Below are 23,237 nucleotides of genomic sequence, written 5' to 3' on the forward strand. Positions count from 1 at the left end.
GGAACAGCGATGAACTTGGTGGTTGTGCCTCACCTGCCCTTGGCAAGCACCCACCTGGGGAAGGTCAAGTGTACCCGATGCGGGGAAGGGCAGCGGTGGCTCAGCTGTGGTGGGTACGGACCTTTGGAGATGAACAGCACCTCCAAGTCTCCAAGACCACATTTTCCAGCTGGGGTAAAAAGAACCAGATTTAGTTGGGCATCCTGGTGTAGCCCCGAGGTGGCCCTGGGCCATCGGCTGCCGCGGTGATGGGCTGGAGAGCGGCGGCAGCAGCGTCAGGCCTCTCCTGGAGGTTTTGCCCATCCATGAGAGCCCTTGAGGCCGGACCCACGGCCCAACGGCTGCCCTTCCACCTCCCCGATGGTTTGCAGCCGCCGTGGCACGGATATTTTTAGCTGGCGTGTTTGAGGCAGCTCCTGCGTGTCCCCGCCGAGGCAGCTGCATCCCTGGCAGCAGCAGAGAGCAGCTTTGAGCCTGGGCTTCACCGTCCCTTTCTGGAAGGCTGAGAATTCCCCATCTGTGGATCTCCAAGCATTTTATGGCAGCATTTAGCAACTTGCTGCCCCCCGGGACGGGGCTGACGTGCTCCAGGCACTGAACCCGCAGCCCTGGCTCATCACCTCGTTTATCCAGGAGGGTGACACCGGGACCAACCCACGGATGTCCCTGGGGGTGATACCCGCAGCCCCCGGTGCCTCGGTCCATCCCGCCGGCGGCTGAGCGGGTCGGGTTCCACCCCCCGTGCCAGCTCAGGGACACAGCTTGGAGTCACGGCAGGGTTTTTGCTCTCTTCAGTGGCTCCAGATTGCAACTCTTGTGCTGGCTTCCTCACACGTAACCGATCGGTCCTGAGAGCTTTTCCCCCGTAAATTACTTTGTGCGACGGATGCTCGCGGCCGCCGCAGAACGGAGGCAGCGGCGGGGCCGGGGAGAGGGGGAAGGAGGGAGGTGGTGAAGGGAGGGGGGGGAAAGGTGTTTGAAAAGCCTGTTCACTCAGCTGCATTTTAATTTCCTTTTCAATCTTGTCCCAATTAATTTCGCAGAATTAATCTCACAGAAGCAAACTCGGCAGCATCGAGGCTGCCGTTTTAGCGGTGCGGTCGCTCTGTCTGAACATGAAATAGTAGCTAATATAAAAATCCATCTGGTGTGTTTGAAACACACGCCGGCTGCTGCTCGGGTCCTGTCTGACATTTCGAGCATCAACAGCGGGGAAAAGTGATTTGGGGGTTAGTGGACATCAGTAGCTGGGAGGGGGGGGGACACGATTCGACAGCCCCGGGGCTGCGGGATGCTGCGACGGAGGGGACACACGGCCCTGCTCGGGGCCAGGGCAGCATTGTCACCCACCGCATCCCTCCTGGGAGTGGTCCCTTCGGTGCCGTGTCCCCACAGCCCCGACTCCTCGCCTGGGCGCCTGTGCCAGCGCCGGGAGGCTTTGACTGGGGGTCCCAGGAATGCCACTGTCACTGTCAAGGGTTTTTCTCACTGTCCCCCCCAGACCCAGGCAGGAGGCTTCTTGTTGCACCCCAGTGCCACCAGCGCTTTGCTGGGCCCGGGCTGGGGGGGTCACAGCTGGAGCTGGCCGAGCTGCAGAGCCCATACCCCACCTCATCACCCTGCTCTGCAGGGACCCCCAAAACACCGCTGCCCCGCTCGGTGCAGCCCAGCCGGGCTAATACATGGGGAAATTAATTTGGGGAGGGAGAAGTCGTAATCCCAGCAAAACCCTGGCATCGCGTCCCTCTCCCCAGCACCCGTCCCTTGTCCCCCGGCTGAGTGATTTGTACGTTATGATAATTATTTGAATGCAGCGAGACTTCCTATTTTAAGTGGGCTTAGTTGGATGTGACAAGCAGGCCATAAAACCGGATAAGTTAATTCTCTCAATTGCTTTCAATGAAAGCAGGGGGGGAAAGAGGGGAGGGGGGGGGCATATTCCCATACCCCGGACCCCGAGCGAAAGGCGTGTGGTGACATCTAGTGGCATTTTGCCTGGATTTGGGGCCATCTCGCTCGTGGGGAGAGGCCACAGGGGTGGTCACGGCCCCCCCTACCCCCCCCGCCAGGCACTGAACCTCGTGGGTGATGGAGCCAACGTGTGATGAGCCCAGTCGGGGCTCAGCGCGCAGCTGCATCCCGGGGTGGTGGGCTCAGCCCCTCGGGGTCTGCGGAGATGGGCCCCCGGGGCTTGGCGGCGTTCGGCTCCCATTAATAACCCCGCTGGGAGGCTCCCGAGTTGGGAGGGACGGGGATGGGACGGCGGGGTCAGCTGGAAGGCAACGGTCACCCACCGGTCAAATTCAAGCGAGGGCCATCCTTCCCCCGCCGGCCTCATCGCCCCCCCGGCGGGAACCAATCGTCCAGAACAAGCCCCTGGCAGCCTCATTCCTCCCAGGTAATTTTTATAAATGAGGGGACACCCATCGCAGGCGAGGACAAAAGGGTGGCCGAGCGCCTGGGAGGCAGCGCCGATGCTGTGTCCCAGATTTTGCCCCGTCCGTGGGGGCTCACCTGCACGTCCCCGTTGCTACATCCCAAATCTTGCCCTAACCCGGCTGCTTTCACCCCACACCGACCACCCTGCCAGCTCCAAGCGTGCCATCCTGCCCTCCGCGCTGGGTCACCCCGGTCCCCACGGGGCAGCGGTGACCGTGGTGGGGACTTGTGGTGGCCCCTTCCCCCTGGTCGTGGTACCCCAATGCCAGCCCCGGCCATCTCGGGGGGCTGCTGAGACATCGCCCCCCCCCCCCCCCGACCTGTGAACTTCTGGGCTGGCACGTGGTTCTGCTGGAGGGCTTTAAGGTTTAAGGCGTACTCTGACCATTTATTTTGCACTGAAATTTATAATAAATGCTGTTAAAGACTTCGGCTTTGACAGAGGTAATAATAAATTCACTGTTAAAGACAGTAGTTTAATTCCTTATACCCTCCAATACTGCGCAGAATAAACTATATTCATCACCGAGTAATTTTTTACCACATAAATCTTTAAAACTAACCGTCGTAGGCTGTTGAGGCTGAAATATCGTGAATTTATTAGATATGCCCATGTAGTATTGGATTCAGAGGTTTCCATTCGAATATATTACAGGGGAAATTTGTGTCTTTAAGTGTGACAATCCTTCCATTTTCCAAAGCCAGCGTTATAACCAGCAGCTCCTCCAGAGTCAACTCTGCGTTTATTAGACAGAGATTTAGTAACGAGCCCCTCGCTAATCTGCCGGGGAGGTGGGGGTGACATTTGCTGCGATGCCCTGTTTCAAATGGGTGGCAAAAAAAAAAAAAAAAAAAAAAAAAAAAAAGCAACAGCTTTTTATTTCCAGCGTAACAAATGCCCGACGTTTTCCCGGCTTATTTCGTAAATGAAAGTGGAAATTTCACTTGGGGTCGCGATGACGGGAAATATTAAAGCGGAGCCTCATCGTTAAACCCATCCCTCCCCGGCCATAACTTTCCCAGGCTGCCGCCGTTTTATGGATCTACATATTCTATACATATATATGTGCGCGTGCGGGTAGATGGATGCGAGTGGTTTTTATTTGGGAGGTGGTTAATTGGCGATAGAGGGAGCGAGAGGAGGCCTGAGGACGAAACCCCAACTGCACGTAGGCAAAATAGACGAGGAAGGGTGTAAATCCGGCATCGATTTGCCGAGAGGTGACAGGCAACACCTCTGCCACCCTCAGAACTTGTGGTTTTTATTTGCCTGAGCCTGTTGAGCACCCGTGTTTCGAGCAGGCATCCTTGTTTCCTTTGCTAATGCAAAATACCAGCAGACAGTAGAAATCTTTGTTCATTAGAGAGAGACGGAGATAATTATAAAACCATCTCCCGGTTCATGAGGCGCGGGTAACATTTAAACCAATTGATGTGCTAACATTTAAAGCAGTTATATTGCAAAATGTCACGTACGGTCTAGTTTCATTAGAGACGAGTTAATAGATGGATGGAATTGAAACTCCCAGGCCTGGGCATAAAATAAAAAGTTTCCCTTCGCCATCACTCAGCCTCTCCAGCCGCCACCGTGCCCTTCCCACGGGCTGAATCCCCAAAGGTCTAAAACTTCCAGCGCTTCGTCCTCTCTGCAGCAGTCACAAATCAAGAGTTAAAAATGACACTCAGGGACAACACAGAAACCCCGTGGCCGGGGGAAGGGGCGTTTGGAGGAGCCCGGTTCGGAGGATAACGGTAACGCACACAATTAATATTCAGCATCCCCCATTTGTGCTCTTCTCCACCCGAAGATGCTCACAAGCCACCGGTGTTTCGCGTTCGCTTCTGCACCGTCTCTCCTTCTCTCCTTTTTTTTTTTTTTTTTTTTTCCCTTTTCCAAGCTGCTCCATCTGTAAATGAACAAACATCTTGATTTTATAGCCTTTTGCTTTGTAACACGGAGGGGTGGAGGGGAAGGGGGGGAAGTAGTGGAATGCCTAAGTAAGACTTTAATTCCAAATTCATTTACGCTATAGCGATGAAGTTGTCACAAACCATAATGCAGTATTTAATTAAAATAACAGAAGTGTATCTAGATATGTCCTGGGGTAGCTATCACCAAATTATAGCCTGCGCTACCCGGATTGTATTTATGAAACGGCGGTGTCTAAGGTACAGCTGAGCGGATGCAATAGAGGAAACGTTTAAAGCATCGTTCTCACAAAGGCTGCGTCTCTCTCCCTCCTCTCCTGCCCTGCCCCTGCTGTGGTTCCCCACTGATTTGGGACTCTTGGTGCGATTTCAGCTACGTCGGGGCCCTGGGGGTCCCGGCTCTGGCTCCTGGTGCTGACCTGGGGTGTCTGGGGGCTGCTGGTTGTTAGGGAAAGGGGCTGGAGCTGGCTGGGGCTGGGACGGGGATCTGGGGCAGAGGGGGCACCCGCTCCTGGTGACTTGGGTCCCTCTCCCATCCCGGCAGCAGCGGGCACACCCCTCCCAGGGTCCCTCGCCCCCTTGCCGCGGCCCTCCCAGCAATCCCTGGGGGAAGGATGGGTGATTTAGGGTCATCTATTAATTAGGAGCATAAATCTTAACGGAGGAACGAAACCGCGACGTTCAGGCTGGCTGGGGTCGGGATTTGCGGAGCGGGTGCGAAGAAAATGGGCGGTTTTGCAAGTTCCCAGCAAAGTCGCGGAGCCGTTGCCTTCGCCGTGTCCCCTCCACCGGTCCCCATCCCTCCTCCCGGCGCAGTGGCCACAGCCAACCCCTCGGCTGTCCCCCTCGTCCCCCTCTGCCGCCCTCCCCGGGCCCATAAGCCCAGCCGGAGAGTTATGAATGAAGGGGAAATAATTGCGGTGACCTTTGCAGGGAAGCGGCCCTGGGGGTTACTGTATAAAGATATTTTGATAATACCCATCACGTAATGGGCACTGGCTGCTCCCACCCACAGCCCCCCGCTCCCCTCTCGCAGCTCGGGGAGCCGGGGATGGATGGCTCCTCGCACACGCGCGTGCACACACACATGTACGCAATTATTCCGAGCCCTCTTCACAGGTCACAGGCAGAGTTTAACTCAGATGGCTGCTAATTTTCATCAGGCGTGAGCGTTCGGGACTTTAAAGGCGAAAATAATTGGCTGCAGAACAAATTTAGGAAATGGAGTGTGCGATAAAGCAAATAAAAATCTCTCCCGGTTTTTTTTCCCTCCTTCCCGGTGGCGGGGAGGAGGGGGAGAGGGCAGGGATAGGTGGGAAGAGAACAGGCCTGATCTTATTTTACCTCCCTTGCAACTTTGCCATTAAAGTTGCACCTACAGCTAGGAAGTTTGTCCGTGAAAAATGGTCATTTTGTTTCCCCTGCTCAAAGCACGTTATTAAAATGCTAATTTAAAAGAAAAAGGAGTTAAATATCTAGCAATGGTGCAGTCTAATTGCAGCCATAATGAGCTCTCTAAATGTGAGTGCCCCTGACACACAGAGAGCATAAACAGCCAGCCAACACATCATTAGTGCTCCCGTTCATTTATCCTGCCGCCCTGCCCGTGACCCCGCGGCGGGCCGGGGGGAGCAGGTGGATCCGGCCCCCGGGGATGCGGGAGCGGGGCCGGCAGCGGCTGCCATGGCAACGCCGAGGGATGCGGCACCGGCCCGCCCGCCCCCCGCCGCCCCTCTGCACCCCCGGGCTCCGCGCAGCCCCCCCCCGGACCCCCTGATCCCGCATAGCTCCCCCAGATCCCGCACAGCCCCCCCCGGACCCCCTGTACCCCCGGATCCCGCACAACCCCCCCTGGACCCCCTGTACCCCCGGATCCCGCACAGCTCCCCCAGATCCCGCAGAACCCCGCCTGGACCCCTCGGCGCCTCACTCACAACCCCCGGATTCTGCACAGCCCCCCCTGTAATCCGCACAGCCCCTGGAGCCCGCAGCCGCCCCGGATTCCACACATCCCCCCTGCACGCCCGGGCCCCGCACAAACCCCCCTGGATCCCCCACATCCCCCCTGCACCCCTGGACCCCACACACCCCCACACCTCCCCTGCACCCTGCACACCCCCAGACCCCATGCGGCCCTGCACCCTGCACACCCCCCCTGGACCCCATACACCCCCAGAACTCACACCCCCCCTGGACCCCACGCACCGCTGGACCCTGCACACCCCCAGACCCCGCACATCCCCCCCTGGACCCCATACACAGCTGTGGGGTGATTTGGGGGTGTTGGCACCCAGCAGCCCGGGGAGGAAGCAGGGAGAGAATCACAGTTTGGATGGGAAGGGACCCTTAAAGGTCACCTGGTCCAACCCCCCCCTGCCATGGGGACACCTTCAACCAGATCAGGTTGCCCACAGCCCCGTCCAGCCTGACCTTGAACCCTCCCAGGGAGGGAGCAGCCACAGCTTCTCTGGGCAGCCTGTGCCAGGGCCTCACCACCCCAAATTGTAAAAAAATATCCTTATATCCAGTCTCTTTCAGTTTAAAACCATCACCCCTTGTCCCACCGCAACGAGCTGGACTAAAGACTGTCCCCATCTTTCTTAGAAGCCCCTTTTTACGTATTGAAAAGCCGCGTGCGGGGGATCGGCCGTCGTGCGATGGGGAAACTGAGGCAGGGAGCAGGGATGCACCTGAGCTGCGGCATCTTGGCTCTAGGTCAGTTGTGCCGGGGCGGGGGGGGGACGCAGGAGTGCTGGGCCCAGCCACCCCCACCCCGGGCTGCCGCTGGTTTGGGGGCTCCCCCCTCACCCGAGCATCCGCGCCCGGTCGCATGTGAAGCTCAGAGCAGGATGGGGCCTCCAGAGGGAGGAGTAGCGGCAGCCGCACGCGGAAGCAAGCGGCCGAGGAAGGAGATTAATAAAAGCGATTCTTTGGAAATGATTTTTGCTCCATTCCAGCCTGTTTGCTTCTAAACAGCCTCGCTAATCGCCTCCCAGCAACAGCACAATAACTTCCCTCTGATTTCCACACACAACCCCCCCCCCTTTTTTTTTTTTTCCTCCTCTCTCTCGCTTGTCCGAGGGGCACAGGAACACCATCCCTGGGAAATATTTTAAAATAAAAAATATCCCAGCCGATACCCCAGTCCCTCTCCCTCCCCTCCCTGCACCCCCCCTTCTCCCGTGCACTCTCGATGAACCTGTGATATTGTAGCAATGGCCCTTGAAGTGCAGTGGGGAGGTGATTTAGGAGAATATTAAAGGCAATGTGGAGATTCGAAGGCGCCTCTCTCAGGGAGATCTGGAGAAATACGCAGCACAGATGGGCTGAGCAGATTAAACATTTCCGTCACATTGTTTTCAAATTGTGTTTGCGGTGCCTGAGGGTTGGTACTGCGGTCAGAGCGCGGCGGAGCCGCGCAAAGCTGGGAGCCGCGCGCTTTGTGGAATAAATATTAATACGGCAGTTTCACATGGGCTCCCAATCCCATCAGCGCCGCGGAGCGGAGGCTGCCGCCGCTATTGTCTCCCGGCCGGCCCCGACGGGGCTCCAGCTGCACCTTCTGCCCGCTCCCGCGCCGCACGGGGGGCCTGGCCGTCGTCGTCTGTCTGTCCCGGCCGTGTGTCCCCCGCGCCGTCCCCCTGCTGGCTGCGGGGTGCCCGAGGGGACGTGGGTCCCTCCCGCCCCAGAGTTCAGGCACCCCCAGGCTGGTGGTGCCACCGGCGCGGGTGTGCTGGGGGTCGGCAGGGTCCGTGGTGCCGCCTTGCTGGGCCCGTCGGTTGTTTTTAATGGGAAATTTTAACGGGCTAAATCCTGAGCTGGTCTCCCCACGGACAGCCTGACAACTCCTCTCAAGGAGGAGCCGTGCTGTTGTCCCTGCCAAAACGTCCCACGTGCCTCCCGGGGCCCAGGGTGGTCATTTCTGCATGGGCTTCCCCAGCTGGGGACCATCATCTTCCTCTCCCTCTCCCCTGGTACCGCTTGCTCTGAGCCCCTTCTGTCCAGTAGCCTCTCACCCCTGCGCTGGGACATAGAGAGCCCCATCGGAGGGGACACACGGACACCAGTGGGATGAGACACACGGACACCAGTGGGACGTGACACTGCGGCCACCCCGGAGCAGGTGCTGTAGATGGGACCAGGGGCAGAAGCAATGCCCCAGCCCCAGCTGTGTGTCCTCAGCTCCCCGCAGCAGCTGGGAATTGGATCATTGGAAGCAAGTGGGACTAATTTATTTTTATAGGGATTCACCTTACAAAAGATCAGCGTGGTGGTCTGAGGCAAAGGGTGAGCATCACCCAAATTAACTCCTCCGTGCTTCAGCCTGGATGATGTGCCGAGGAAACAGTGTTCCCAGCCATGTCCCTCAGCTGCTGCCGGCTCCAAATCCCCCAAGGACAGGTAAGCCCTTGATTTCAGAGCTTGCCACAGCTCCGAGCTGGTTTTCAAGGTAAATAGATGTATAGCTGACCTGGTATAAAACTCCCCGGTGTCAGCCGACCCCTCACACGCCCGCCATACCTCATCTATGAATTAGATTCCTCCATTTTCCTAACAATAATGTATGACACACAAGCACTAATAATGGGGCTGAGCAATCATAAACCGATAAGTCCCTGACTGATTGGCTTTTCCTTTGGCATCCATCAAAGCGTCATTGATCTTCTGTGCGAAGGGGGGTGATTAATGGCCTCCCCGAAGCCCGGCGGGGTTGTTTACGAGGGTTGGCGAAGGAGCGCGGTGGCAAGGAGGGCTTGGGAGCACCAGTGGGGAGTAAATATCATCTGCTCAGCGGAGGAAGAGAGCCTGTGCTTCTCGGTGAGGGGTGGGAGGGATGTTGGATGGGACAATTTGAGCTTGGTGGAGCAGGGGAGGTGCTGCTGGAAAGATGTGGCTGCACATTTAGGGTCTCGCAGGGCGGTTGCCTCCATCTGAGGCCATGCAGAGGACGGTTGGCCACGTTCCTGTCGCCACCTTTGTGACTGTGGGCTTGGGCTGTGGGATGTCCCCCGTGATGGGGACAGGGGGAATCTGTAGCTGGGTCATTCGGGGACTCCACTTTCCTGCTCCTTGGAAGAGCATCGTCTCTCCTGGGTGATGCTGGAGGAGCCATGGTGCAAGGCAGGGAGGGAAACCGGGTTGTGGTTGTCGTCTTGTTGTTTCTTTTTCCCTCCTTTTCCTTCTCCCCTGTCGATAGAGATTAGCAGCATAAAGCTTTTTACGGCCCCGTGCACCAACCCGCCATAAAAGCCCTGATTGCGGGCGATTATCTGAACGAGCGTCTGCTTTGGGTTCGCTTGGCACCGGGGATCTTGGGAATGAAACGTGGAGAAGTGCTCTGAGGGGTTTTCTTCCTTCTGGGAGACAATCACAGCATTTCGGGAGCAGAGTGAGGCCATCACGGCTGTGTGAAGAATGGCTGAGCCTGGAGGATGGCTGCCAGGGTGACCCCTAAATCCAGTTCCCCGTTACATACCAGACTGGGAAGGGCACTGCGTTCCCAGTTTGCTGCGTTTCTGCGAGCGGTGGCTTTGCTCTGCCTCCTGGCTGATGCCTGGTGCTGCCCGCCCCCCCCAGCAACCCAGGGGCTCCTGGCGTGGCATCAGCACCCATGGGTGCTGCCTGCAGAACCCTGTCAAGCTCCCACCACGCAGCACCTGCTGGAGGTTGAGGGGGCAGAGCATCCCGCTCCCCTCTCCCGATGCCACCGCTCCGGGCCCACCAACCTCTCTGGAACAATTATCTTCCCGATCAGTGCGTTTTCAGTCCCTTCTGTAAAATCTCAACTAAATTACATTTCCCCCCCTACCCCCCGCCACAACCCAGTCCAGGCAGGTACTGAGCACAGAGGCCCCATTAGCGTGTAATTAGGTAGATTCCAGCAAAACCATCCTCGAGCTCCCTCCTTCTCCTCGCCCCCCTCCAAAAGCCGGTCTCAGGCATCAGCACGTTCGCGAGATGTAAATTAGCACCTCCAGACGAGAGCAGAGTTCACCCTGCACTGGGCTCTGCCTTGCTGTGCCAGTGCACTCCTCGTTTTAATAGTTTAATAAAAATTAGCATAATTAACGAACATCTGTATGATCCAGAGTGGTGCAATTTGGCACTTGGAAACGAGGACTTAAACATTATTGCTGGGAGTTTAATGTTGTTTTAATTCTTTTTGGCACTGCGCAGTGAAATAAACGCTCGGTGCCGCAAGTTCTCGGCTGGCTCTCATTTGCATTTTCCTCCCTTTGATTATGAGCAATCGCGGACTACCCGGCAATTCATCAAAGCAGAAATTATTTTAAAATACCTCATAGTGTTCAGGCTATGGCAGAGCTTGGGGGGGGGGGGGGGGGTGAGCGGAGGCTGGGGGCTCCCCGTCACGCCTGGGGGGTGCATCTCGGCCCCTCTGCCCACAGGTCTCCAGGCTACAGCAAATAAACTGGAATTTTTTCCTCCTGGTTTTGCAGCAGGATTTGTCTTCCCTGGCTGGTGAGGGCAACGGGATGGAGCCCCCCGCTCCTTCCTTCCCAACAGCATCACAGGGAGGGGGTTTGACTCAGTGCTGTTTGCTGGGGTGGGGGTCCCTTGGGGAGCATCAGGATCCCAATCTGGGGAGTGTCGGGACTCCTGAGCCCCATTCCTGGCTCTGGCAGCACCATCTGCAGAGCTGGAAGCGTCGGGAGCAGCGTCTGTCTCTGGTGACTCAGCCCCTGTCCCCAGCAAAGCCCTTTCCCTGTCGGGAATCAGGGATGAGCTCAGGGATGCGTTAAATGCCCCGACCAGGCTGACGGGGGGGCGGTGAGGCGGTCAGAGCTCGCGTGGGACACGGGACGGAACATGCTGCTGTGCACATCACTTGTAACGTCCCCTTTTTAAAAAAAAAAAAATAATCTCCTGTTTTGATGGCAAACTTCTTAAGCTTGTGTGTGCTAACTCCTCCTCTCACACGCATGGTGGGGTGGAGGTTTTCTCTGTTATTATTTGCCTCCAAGATCTGCTCTCAGGGGAAAATCTCACGTAAATCTGGGGAGGGGACATGTTACCCCGGCATGATCCACCTGGAGGGGCTTCACAGAGCTCCAGGCCGGGGCCTGGGACATCCCAAGGGCTGACATCTGAAACTAAAATACCCCAAAATATCAGGGTGTGAATTAAACGCTGAGTTTCCGAGCCAGCCCCAAGCCGTGCCCTGCAGGACCCAGAGCAAAGGGGGAGAGAGGGGCAGGATGAAGGGGGGGGGGGTAGGAAGGACAGTGAAGGATTTACCAGAGGGAGAGGTGGGACTGGGGTATTTTCTGGTGGGGGTCTGGGGGCTGCTTTCTGTAGATGCAGGTGCTGAAGGAGGGGGCCTGATCTGTGTCCCCTGCCCCAGCACTAAACCCTTGTCCCTCTGGTTGTGTCTTCCCAGGAGTACAACGTGTACGGCTGGTGGGTCGGAGAGCTCAACAACGTGGTCGGGATCGTCCCGAAGGATTATCTGGTGGCTGCCTACGACCTGGAGGAGTGATGAGGACCGTGGCACCCCAGGTGAAAGGTGGCACCCTGGGGTGCACCCACTAGGGATGGGGGGTGGAAGTGGGTGCTGGGGTGGTGGCTCCATTCCTGGGGTGCCCCGGCATCTCCGGGGTGCTGAGCCTTGAGGGTTGTCTTTGGCTCCATCTCCTGGTCTCTGTTTTACGTGAGAGCAGGCAAGGCTGGGAACCACGGTTGTAGTTCAGGGACGATGCCGCCCTGCCCAGCGTCCCTCCCTGGATTTCAAGTTCTCCATGGCAGAAATGTGGCAGCAGCCACCTCCATTAGAGCCCGAGAGCTGGGTGTCACCAGCGGTAACACCAAGCGCTGCATACGCAGTGGTTTTCTCCCAAACAAAACCCTGCATTTGGCGGATGGGGAAACTGAGGCACAGGTCAGGGCTGTGAAAGCAGCGGGGGTCTGCAGCCAAGCTAGAGGCAGAGTCCTGACACCTGCGAGAGCTCCGTGTTCACCCAGAGATCTCCCACCCTCATCACGAGTCACCAACGTGTGAGGCTGTGTCCGTCCCATCCTGCGTCTTGGTGTCCCCTTCCCCACCGTCACCCGTGTCTCTCCCCCTCCCCAAATCCAGGTGCTGCTTCTCTCTCCTTGGCCACGCTGAGAAACCACCGACACCGTTCGCCTGCTACGGGCACCGGTTCCATGAAGAGACCCACATCCCACTGCCCAGCCCATGCACGGTGCCCCGGAGCCCCACTCTGCCCCGTGGTACCCACTGCGATGCCATCGGGGCATGGCAAGGGGCTGGCAGCCCATAATAAAGCCCCTTTTTCTCTCCACATTTGGCTGCTCCAGACTTTGTCACAGGTCTGGAGCCGGAGCTGGGTGCAAGCAGTGACCTCTCGCCTCCAGCCCCAGCTCTGAGCATCCCCAGAGCTCTCGAGTCCAGGCCCAGCCCAGCTCATGACTGAGGATTAACCCATCCTCCTCCTCCTCCTCCTCCTCCTCCTCCTCCTCCCGCACTTGGCTGAAGGGCCACTAGATGGTGGTAAGTACCTGCTGCCTGCAGCCTTCCCGGGGAGGGTGCCCAAACCCCCTGGGCTGCTCCTGAGCAGCCCCCCAGCACCCACCAGCCCTTCACTGGTGCCAACACAGGAGCATCGCCCATGGGGTGAGCCCAGACATCGGCCCAACGGCCACTCCAGACACATCTGTGCAGATGTTTGGAAGCCAGGCACAACTGGGGGGACCCCAAAAGCATTCAGGGGCTGCAGGGATGCAGCCAAACCCATCCCAGCATCTGCTGCCTCGCCGGGGTCCCGCATGTGGCCTCGCTTGCACCGGTGAAGGCACCTCGCTGCTGGGCATGTCTTTGGTGTGCAGGATGGGTTTGGGATGCCCAGAGCTTAGCTCAGCAGGGCGCAAGCTTGGCTCAAATCCTGCCGGTGTTCCCGACCTGCTCCTCCAGCCCTGGGTCTCTGCAGCCGTGGGAGCCCGTGCTGGGGATCTGTGTGCTGGGAGAGGGAGAAAGGCTCCCTCGGCCCTCCCGCCTCCATTGCCCCATCCCTGAGCATCCTGCAAGGCGCAGCTCAGCTGGGGGGCAGCTGCAGGCCCAGTGTCCACCTCTCCAGCATCGTTCCTGGGAGCTCTTTGGGATCCCAGCAGGAAGGGACTGATGCTCTTGCCCAGGCGGATGCTCTGGTGCAAAAAAGACCAGGCCTTGGGTTAGGCCAGCACCCTGTTATCACTCCTAAAGCTCAAGCATCAGGAGGCCTCATCCTGCCCCAGATCCTGAGCTGAGATTCACGTTGTGCTTGAGGAGGGGCGGGGAAAATAGGAGAAGGAGATGGGAGCAGGATGCTTTGACCAAGCACAGGGCTACTCCAGCCCCAGGTCGGAGCAGGAGCCCCCCCTGCGTGTTGGGGCAAGGTTGGGAAGGGGGTGAAAAAGCACCACGGTTTGTTTGCAAAGACTTGTGAGCCAGCCTTCCTGGGCCGGGGGGGGGGGCTGAGGATGCGCTGTCTGGAGAGCCTGGCCTGCTTCCAAGCGCGGCTGTTTTTCTGCCAGGCGGTGGGGAGGAGAGAGACATGCCAGGCTGCGAGGGCACGGGGAGGGGGTCTGAGCCGGGTGGGGAAGCGCCGCGTGGGGAAGGTTACGCTGAGCAGCTCCATGTGTGGCAGAGGGGACTGTCACCCACCCCACCCTCTCCAGGGCCACTGTCCCCAGCAAAGCAGCCCTGCACGGTGCCACCCAGGTGTCCCCCCCACACACACTCTCAGGGGCTCTCTGCAGCCCTGGGAGGGGGGGGCACCGCTGCTCAGTCCCCTCTGAGCAGGGTTGCTTCCCCCCCCCCCCCCCCCCCCCCCCCGTCCGCCTCTGAGTCACTGTTTTCCCGACAGCTTTGCAAAGCTGATCAACACCACTAAAAATAATTTCTGCCTGGCTCCAAACTGCAGCAGCCCCGAGGGGGAAGGAAGGGCAGGAGAGGGGATGGAGCCCTCCTCGCCCCAGCAGCCTTTTCCAAATCCCCCTTCGGCGCAAAGCTGGCTCCTAGCAAGGCGTCAAGCGAAGGATGTGGCACTGCCAGGCCCAGCTCCCGGCGCTGAACGATGCTGGGGGAGCACAGGGAGCAGGATACGGCCCTGCCCAGGGGCCTGCGTGAGGGAAAGGCCCCGCGTGGGTGAGGGCACGCGTGGGCACAGGAGCAGGTCCGTGGGCACAGCTGGCCTCACAGCTGCGCCATTTGGAGCCGCACATTCATGAATATCCATGAATATGCATGAGGGGGGGCAGCCAATGGCAGCGGCGCTCCAGCGCGCCAGCAGCTGCCAGCCTTCGCAATGAACTTCTCCTGACATTTCGGATGCGCCTCAACGGGTTTCTAACCCTCCCTCCCCTCCCCTCCCCGGTGTGTTCTGGCCCCCGTGTGGGGCTGAACCCCCCCCCCCACCCACTGCCAGGGCCCAGCCCCACAAAACTCACTTTGGGGGTCAAAGTGGGACCCCTCAGCCCTGCCTGTCCCCTGCCACCACCCAGGGACCTCTCTGGTGCCCAGGGCAGGGTCAGCCCTGATGGTTTCAGCAGCTCCAGCCCCGTGGTGAGGTGCAATAACCCCCCCCTTTTCCCTAAAGCCATCTATCTGCAATTAGCTCAGCCTCAGCTCCGCTCCCTCTGCCCACGCAGCGAGGACAGACATTGCCAGCAACCAGTAAGTTCTTCTACTTCATTTTTATTTCAAGTCAGAGCACGTCGGCTCTGCCTCCACCAGTGCAGAGGGTGGGAGGAAAAGGTACAGGAGAGCACAGGGAGAGGCATCAAGAGCAGCCAGAGCCCAGGCACTGCCGGACACTGACTCTGAGGCAGCTACATGCTCCTTCTTTCCAAGCAAACTCAATCCTCGCTGTGAGGCCCCCCCATTCCCCTCTGTGCACAGCAATCGGTGTGCGAGGAAGGAGCATCCCCCCTCCGAAGGGCAGGGGAGACAAACTGCCCCCTCTTTTACCTCCCCACCACCTCATTCCCCTGCCCCATGCTCCCAGGGGGAAGCTCAGCTCCAGCTGCGGGCAACCTGCAGGGTGAGTGTGGATACGGTATCAGCACCCCGCGTGCAGGCTCCAGCCACACGCAGCTGAGACCACCCTGAGACCACCCTCCCCAGGAGCCGCGGAGCGTGGAAACGCAGCTCCCCTGCCTGCGGCACAGGGGACTAAACTGGAGACCTACTGGGCAGTGGCCAGCCCCTGCTCCTGGCCCGTGGCCCCACCAAGGAAAGCTTTCCTCCATCGTGCTGGGCGTGAGGTGGTGTATCCCACCCCACCCCAGGCCAGGGACACTCCAGGGACATAAAGCCTGGCTGGCACTGCCACCTAACTAAGCCCTGCTACTGCTCCAGTCAGAGAGCAAAGGCCTTGGGAACAACACACACAGGTTTCACTAACCACTAGATCTCTTCTCCAAAGAGAAGAGCGATACGAACACACTGCCTGGGACAGCAAGGACAGTCGAGAGTCAGCAGGGAGAAAGCACATGAGCCCCATGCGTCACAGAGCCCAGGCCAAGGGCGTGCTCCCAGTGCAGGCCCAGTCCCCCCAGCCTGGCCATCCCTCCGGCTCAGCCGCGGTCCCTCTCCCAGCGAGGGTGCAGGCCCTGGGGAAGGCAGGTGCTGTTGCTAGAGTCGTTTACTGCATCTCACGCCGACCGCCCAGGGGCTCCGCTGGCTCATCCGGACTGTCCGAGTGGGTGTCGTCCATGCCAAAGTCACTCCAGTACGGGAAGGACTCCAGGCAGCTCGGACCCTGCGGGCTTCCCAGGCCGGCACAGCTGGAAAAAAAGAGACGGGGTCAGAGCGGAGAAGGGATGGGGGGAAGGTACAGACATCCACGTGTCTCTGCGTCAAACCGCTTCTGCGCTTCCCCTCAGCACAGCCCCACCGCTCCCAGCCAGCTCGGCCCCGCACGCAAGCCCAGAGCAGAAAAGGGGACAGGGGGGACACTGCCACCAGCGAGAGGCAGACGGTGCTGGCAGCCGGGAGCCACACTGCCTGGGTACCTACCCGTGAGCCTGGGCTGCTGCGCTCCCGCAAAGCCCTTCCTTAAACCAGAAGGGCTCTATTTAAAAACAGGTTTCTCGCTGGAGTCCAGACACCTCTTTCTTCCTGCTATTTGAAAACCAAGATGAAGAAACATGGGCGCTGTGTGGGTGCAGGAGGCCAGACACAGCCTCTTAGCAGGTAAAGAGCTTGTATTTGAGGGGCAAGGGGGCCCAGAGCACTTCTGCCAGGCTGCCAGGAGCACAGGCAGGGACCCCGCGCCTGCCGTGGGACTCAAACACGCAGGTGATGTCTGTGCTTGGTCAGCTTCTTGCAGGGAGCTGCAGCAGGGGCAGACTGAGGATGGCCTCCTCCCCCTCTCCCACCTGGTCAGCTGCCTCCCCAGGTGCAAAACAACCCTGGCCTGGTTGCAGGGGCAGAGGGAAGCCACCCCCTGGGGAGATGCCCGATTCATTCCCCAGCATGCAGCAAGCACTCTGAAGCTCTGACGGGCATGAGGAATTGCAGAACGCACTCAGGCTGCAAGGACAAAGGCAAGAGGCACAGAAAGCCTGAGCTTTGAAAGCCTCCAAAGGCTCCTCACTCCCCAGAGGTTAAGGGAGGAAAGCAGCCGAAGACCATTGTAAATCTCAACTTAAGTTCTTCTGAGAGACTCAAGCTCTTTTCTGCTAAGCCTCGGCCACAGCCAGGCCAGGTCAGGCCAGGTCACCCTCCCGGGCAGCACAGGAGAGCGCTGGTGACACCCCAGGATATCCAGCTCCGATCACTTGACCCCCAGGAATCCTGCCCTTTGGCTGTGCGGGGCTGGGGAACACGTGCTCCGCTTCATTCCCTCAAACTGCAGCAAGGGTGGCACAGGGAAATCCAAAACCATTCAGGGATCTCTAGAAAGCCTGGCAGCTCCTCTTATTTCACAGCAGAGGCTGTTTGCTACTGGTGAAAGTCCCTCGCCCAGGCACCAACTGTTTCAAATCAGGCTGTAGCCAGACCCACAGCTGCAAGCACTGGCAAGGGGAAGTGCAGACAGCGAGCCAGTGGCTGCCTCAGAGCACTGCTGGTAGCCAAGGCCTGCTCCAGCCAGCCCGCAGCAGCTCCAGGCACAGTGAGGGAGCGGGGCAGTACCCCCAGGCCGGTCCTTCCCTGCCTGTGTTACCTGCCGTGCAGGTCCCCTCCCGGCAGCAGCGCGGGGCGGCTCTCTTCCTCCTGCACCCAGCCGCAGTTGGACATGGCGTAGTGCAGGATGGCTTCTGTCACCGTCTGCGATCCCTGGCCTTGCACACACGCCTCTATCTCGGGGACCGAGAGCTGGCTCTGCAGGAAAAGGTGCAGGCGGCTGTCGGAGAGGAGGACCACGTTCTGCACGACCCTGCGCATAGAGAGAGGAGGGTGAGCGAGGCAGGAGCACGCTGAGCCCTGCCCCGCCAACAGCTTGCGTGTCCCACGTCACCGGGGTGAGCATCGGCAGCTCTAATGCCACCTCAGAGCCAGCATCTTCTAAGCAAGACCGGAGCAGTGCATCCTCTCCCTCCATCCCTTTACTCACTTCTCCAGGAACTGCTGCAGCCCCTGTCTCCGTTTCTCGATGAACTCATCCGTGCTGCCCACGAAGAAGGTGGATTTCCCGGGCAGCTCCGGGACAGGCCTGCAGGCACAGAGCAGGTTTAGGGTCAGATCACCCCAGCACCAGAACAAGGAGACACAGGGGCAGAGCTGGAGCCCAGGAGCTCAGGTATCCTGTGTTCGTGTCTGGGGTTTCTATCCACGTCTGTTCTGAGCTCACATGGGTCTCTCAGGGCAATGGGAAACAGCGTCTGGTCGCAGGAGGGGGAAAGGAGGGAGAACAAGGCACGCTTACACCAAGCCAGCATTCTTCTGGAGCTGCCTCCTCAGCCACACGAATTCACGGTACCGGCGCCGCACGCATGAGGTCTTGGCGGTAAAGGCTTTGCTGTTGGTCTGCAAAAATAAAAACCCACCATGGAAATAATCCACATGCTTGAGGGGCAGCAAGGCAGAGGAGGGCAGGATCTCGCCTGCATGGACCCCTGAGCTCAGTGACTAAGGGATCCCCTCAAAGCACTGGGCTTTGGGGAGCGCTGGGGGAGATAAAAGAGCCTAGAAAAGCGCCTGGAAAACCTGAGCAGGCTCCAGGGGATAAGCTGGGTCTCAGACCCACACGGAGACAGCGCAGCAGGAGGGATGGGCTGCTGAGGGTTCCCCCTTCGAGGCTCCTTCCATCCCCACCAGCACAGCCAGACACGGCTGGACAACTCTGCTCCTGAGCCTCGCGTACGGCCCGACCCAGCTCACCCCTCTCCCTCAGCCACGACTCACATGGAGGAAGATTTTATAATCCACATAGGAGTTCCAGGAGCCTTCGTTCTGCACCCGGGGGTCCTGAACACGCACCGTCGTCAGCTCCTACGGCACAAATGCTGCCTGAGCACAGGGAGGCAGCGCTCACCGCCCTGCGCCAGCATCACCCCCTTCACAGGGCTCAGAGGGACCTCCTGGCGACCCATGACCACCCTGGCCTGGTCATCCTGCCCCAGGGGCAACGCAGACACCTCCAGGTTTTCCCCTCCCCGTCACCCGCTGCCCCTCAGCTCTGTCCCACGGACCCTGCCCGGTGTTCAGCACCTCCCACCCCCTCGACACAGCGCTCAGCCGAGCTCCAGCGCTGCCAAACTCCAGCCAGGAACAGACAAAACCCACGTCAGAAAAGGTCTTACTTCCTCTCGGTTCTCCAACATCCTAGAGCCAGAGCCCAGCGGGAAACATCTGTACAGAGAAAAAAGGGATTTAGTAAGACAAGATCAATACACCGGGGTCTTGCATGTAGTCTGCATCCCCCCAGGCACCTCACACCTCTGTCCCATCCTGCAGGCACCTCTCTAGCCCCCACCCTGATCCTCTCCCCTCAGTCACCACAAAATAAAGAGGGTGCCGTCCAATCCAGCAGCACCCAGGGAAAGAGCATCCTGCATTAATCTCCCGTGTGCTCCTGAGGCAACGTGGCCCGTTGGGATCTCGCTGGGGCGTGCTGGAGTGCACCGTGACCAGAGTCAGAGCCTGCAGCGCCTCCTTCCTCCACGGCTCGTCTTCAGGTCATCCCTGCCCACAGATTGGCACTGGAATCCTGCAGCCTCCTTGAACAGCACTCAGAAATCCCCAGACCGCAGACAGAGGTGAGCAGGGCTCCCAGCTCAGACAGGTTGTAACCACCCAAGGACAGGATGGGGCAACCGGCTGCTCCTGCTGAGCTGCCTTCTCTCCTCTCCCACAGCACGTCCCCGCTCCCGGGCAGATAACGGGGTTTCTGGGAGAGCCAGACACAGCTCCGGGAGAGCCTTTCCCCCAGTGTAACTCCCGTTAGCCAGGAACGGCCTCCTTGTTGCACAGCACCGAGACCCTAGGTCCCCAGTTTGCTCCTGCAGAGCCAGAACTGGCAATGCAGGAGGGAGACAGGGTGGAAGAGACCAGCTCACTCCCTGCACAGGCAGGTTTGCACTGAAATGCCAGGGGAGCTGGTTCAGCTGGGGAGGAGAAAACCCTGTTTTTATCAGTTTCCTTCTCCTACAGTTCTCCCTCTCCCCTCGCTGCCTGCCCAGCACGAGCTTGGCTCGGCCGTCCGAGCAGGGGAAGCAGCCAGCCCACACCAGGATCCCGCTGCTCCTCGCCAGAGGAAACCTGCTTTTCTCTGCGTAGATCAGACCCGTTCCCCAGTGCCCCCTCAGTAAGGCTCCCATCAGCACCAGACACAGAGAGGCTGTTTCTCTCCAGCTCGTTCACAAGTCACCTGAATAAGCAACAAACTCGGTACCAGATTTCCCCACCCGGATAGGTTTTGTGTCTGCAAGGCGACTGCTCTCCCTTGCGCCCCTCCCTAAACCCTCCTTCCCCTTCTCCCAGTGGGAGCTGGGGTGCTGACAAGCTCCTGGGGAGCCGCAGAGGTGCCTGGTGCCCCCCCGTGCTGCCCAGCTTTCCCGGCTCAGCTGCGCCCTGAGCTGGGAACGCTCCCGTCACACCAGCCGCTTCCTCAGCCACATCCCTCCGGCACTCCCAGGTCCTGCTGGACCGTGTCAGCTAATTTGCTCCACCATTACGTTGCTCCTGCAGTAATTCCAGTTCTGCAGCAACACCATGAACACAGTGCCAGGACTTGGGGTGAAGGGGACAGCGAGACAAACGCCCCCCCCAACCAATAAACGCAGAGTCCAGCCAGTGAAACCTCTCTGAGAGAGAGTCCCCCCTCCCAGACACGCTGTGCGCACACAGACCAGGAATACTCGTCAGGGGGAGCTGGAAGACCAAGCGTGTCCCGTGTCCCGGTTTCACCTCCTCTGCGGGATTGTTTGCAAGAGGTTTTGGAGCCCCTGGGATGAACCGGCAGCGCAGGACTTTGCCTGTCACAGCCCAGGCTCCTGAGGGACGTGGCTGCCTGATCGCAGAGGCGAAGCCACCCTTCACCTGTTCCCCATTCCTGGAGTCTTGCCTTTTAGGCCATGAGAGCTGCCAAGTGTCAGGCAGCGCTGCAAAGCCAGCCTTTATTTATAGGCTCAGATGTGAAGCAAAGCTCTTCTGAAGACGGAGCTAATTTTAGCTGGGACAAGGGGAGGGGTTGAGCCACAAACCACACTTTAAAAATCTGGCTCCACCAGTTTGCAGGTACTTTCTGCAAGACTTCAGCCATCCGATTCCAGCCAGAGAGCACAGAAAGTGTTAGTACCAGCGGAGGAGAGCTTTGGGATAGACAGCAAGAGACCCAGGCCCACTCTGAGATGCCTCCGAGTAACTGAACTCTCACTGGAGTTGGGTCAGACTGCTGCTGTTTCCAATTTGAGCTGTAAGGGGCAGGGCGAGGGGAACCTACCAAAAAAAAAAAAAAAAACCAACCCAACCCCACGCTTCAGCACACATGATTCTTCCCCTGGGGAAGGAGAGCAGCGAAGGAGCCAAATGTGACATAAGTCACTTTGCTCAGCGCAGTAATGGGGGAGCTCCGATCCTCCCCCGTGCTGGGGGCTCCCAGCCAGAACCAGTTCAGCAGCAGAACTTGACCATTATGTTCCCCGGCCTCCCCAGGGGACACTGCCGCCGTCCTGTTGCTTTTAAAGCTTCTTGCTCTGCATAACAGCCCTGCCTAGATTAAAAATGCAGGAGGGAGAAGAGAGAGACTCAGAAATTGCCTAATGGAACAGCGGAGGGTTGCCAGGAAGAGGAATTTAATTTCCCAGCTACTGAAAGGGTGCTCCAAAGAGCAGAGAGACCCCAGGGGGGAGATGGCTTTCTGCAGTCAGCGAGGAGGCGGACAGGCTGCGGGCAAAACTGAGATCAGAGAGTCCAAGCGCTCACGTCTTTTAACTCCACTTTCATCCAGAGTTGTACCAAGAAACACGTAATCTTATTTATGCTACATTTGGAGTTAATTGATCTTAACTTGATAAATCAACTTAGACCCAATGGAGAAGACAGCTCTGAGTTCGCTTTAAACAGTTACACCAAATCCTCTTTCGGGGCTTTTGCTTAAAGCCTCAGTTTAAGGGGCCCTGGGATATGTGGTTTGGGTTTGGTTTAATCTTCCTCCAGCTTGCATTTCAGCGTTTCCAGGGCTCACACAATGTCTTCTAGCTAGAAGGACGTGAGCAGTGGAAGCCACACAGAAACACCCCACAGCCACACTCCTGGAGCCTCACGACTTCCACCTGCCCAGGATACGGCAGTTTGGGTGTTTAATGAGCCACAGACACGGTCCAGCTCCAGGTGGATTGCCCTCCCCAGCCCTGTGCTCACGCTGCTGACAGAGAAAGTGTTAGTTTTTATCTCTTGCTGGCAATCTCTTATCTTTGCTGACTGTGACACATCCCTAACAGCAGCCTCTACCCCTCTCTAACAGCCGGGCCTACAGCAAATACTCTTTCCTAACCAGCACACACCAGTGATAGTTTAATCCTGCTCCGAGCTCCCTCCCCCAGCTCCGTTCCCTGCCCAGCTCCAGCCCGGCCGAGGCTTCACGTCCATCCGCACAAACACAGCACCGCTCCAGGCGCCTTCCAGCCACACAAATCTCCGAGTTTTGAGGAAAGCCTCGCAGAGGAGCAGGAAAAAAGGGAACGAGCCCCGTTTGTTTCTGCTTTTGCTTGTCACGCCTGGGCAGAGCCGCCCACAGCCGCTACCGGAGAGGATCTGCTGAGGCTGATTTCCCATTTGGGAAGGAAAGGGCTCCTCATCCAGGGAGGTGCCCCAGAGCGGGACCGCCGTAGTCCACCGCTGCCCGCTGGAAGGGGACGTCCCCAGCCAGCCCAGCGCCACCGCACAGCGACACAAGGGCCGGACACTGACCGCGCTAACGGCAACTCGCTCCGGCGGCAGCGGCCCGGCCGAGCCGCCCCCGAGCCCAGCGGCACCGTGAGCACGGCCTGGGGCTGGGCCCCGGCGCCGCTCTACCCGCTCCGCCGCTCCGCTCCGGCCGGCACCGCTCCGGGGTTCGATGCCGCGGGAAGGCGGCTGGTCTGGCCACCGCGGCCCCGGCCCGACCCCACCGGGAGAGGCCGCGGCAGGGGGTGAGGCCCAGCCCCACCACCCCAGGCCCTGCCCCACCGCTCCGCGCAGGCCAAGGCTCCCCCGTCAGGGGCTGGGCGCTGCCTGCCGCGGGGCCCAGCGGACCCCCAGCCCTACCGCCGGCGGGGCCTCGCACCGAGCGGCCCTAATGGGTCCTCCCCCCCTCGAGGCCCCCTCACCTCCTCACGCAGGCCGTGGCCCCTTTAAGCGGCGCGGCGGCGCGGCGCCCTTATAGCCAGGGCGGTGCTTCCCCTTCCGGCGCGGGGCATGCTGGGAGTTGTAGTCCGCCCCGCCT

At 59.0% G+C, this 23,237-nt stretch overlaps 2 protein-coding genes and 1 long non-coding RNA gene across 7 annotated transcripts in view; 1 reads left to right on the forward strand and 2 right to left on the reverse strand.

The window, feature by feature from the left end:
* Nucleotides 1-12,671, forward strand: part of SKAP1 (src kinase associated phosphoprotein 1) — a 156,056-nt gene extending 143,385 nt beyond the window's left edge. For both annotated transcript variants that reach the window (XM_074892335.1, XM_074892336.1), the window contains exons 12-13: nt 11,768-11,886; nt 12,464-12,671. In XM_074892335.1, the coding sequence (XP_074748436.1) occupies nt 11,768-11,866 (99 nt within the window). In that variant the 3' untranslated portion in view covers nt 11,867-11,886; nt 12,464-12,671. The remainder of the gene's footprint in view (nt 1-11,767; nt 11,887-12,463) is intronic.
* On the reverse strand, nt 2,971-7,653 carry LOC141953635 (uncharacterized). Of its 2 annotated transcripts, XR_012631937.1 has the most exons (3): nt 7,568-7,653; nt 3,916-4,346; nt 2,971-3,257 (listed from the first exon to the last, which is right to left on the reverse strand). It is a non-coding gene; the product is annotated as an uncharacterized LOC141953635 (long non-coding RNA). The 2 variants fall into 2 exon arrangements; XR_012631936.1 differs by lacking the exon at nt 2,971-3,257 and having other exon boundaries at nt 3,878-4,346.
* Nucleotides 12,672-15,043: 2,372 nt separating the features above from the next.
* On the reverse strand, nt 15,044-23,209 carry SNX11 (sorting nexin 11). 3 transcript variants are annotated; one of them, XR_012631914.1, is made up of 8 exons: nt 23,122-23,209; nt 19,114-19,162; nt 18,716-18,802; nt 18,237-18,337; nt 17,925-18,023; nt 17,535-17,747; nt 16,385-16,489; nt 16,029-16,152 (listed from the first exon to the last, which is right to left on the reverse strand). XR_012631914.1 is itself a non-coding variant. In XM_074891941.1 (7 exons), exons 2-7 carry the CDS (start codon nt 19,132-19,134, stop codon nt 16,011-16,013), a joined length of 663 nt encoding a protein of 220 aa, XP_074748042.1. In that variant the 5' UTR covers nt 19,135-19,162; nt 23,122-23,209; the 3' UTR covers nt 15,044-16,010. The 3 variants fall into 3 exon arrangements, 2 of the variants coding, with proteins under 2 accessions (XP_074748042.1, XP_074748043.1); XM_074891941.1 differs by lacking the exon at nt 16,385-16,489 and having other exon boundaries at nt 15,044-16,152; XM_074891942.1 differs by lacking the exons at nt 16,385-16,489; nt 23,122-23,209 and having other exon boundaries at nt 15,044-16,152; nt 19,114-22,298.
* Between the last annotated feature and the right edge of the window lie 28 nt (nt 23,210-23,237).

Source organism: Strix uralensis, chromosome 22 (genome assembly GCF_047716275.1).
Source record: "Strix uralensis isolate ZFMK-TIS-50842 chromosome 22, bStrUra1, whole genome shotgun sequence".
Taxonomy (NCBI): domain Eukaryota; kingdom Metazoa; phylum Chordata; class Aves; order Strigiformes; family Strigidae; genus Strix; species Strix uralensis.

Bases quoted from the DNA above. Each gene is read 5' to 3' on its own strand.
- SNX11 (XM_074891941.1), bottom strand. From the start codon at position 19,134: ATGTTGGAGAACCGAGAGGAA. The intron at 18,024-18,236 runs GTAAGCGTGCCT...CTGTGCCTGCAG, and splicing joins CAGAAGAATGCTGGCTTGGT to GCCTGTCCCGGAGCTGCCCG. The intron at 17,748-17,924 runs GTGAGTAAAGGG...CTCTATGCGCAG, and splicing joins CTGCAGCAGTTCCTGGAGAA to GGTCGTGCAGAACGTGGTCC.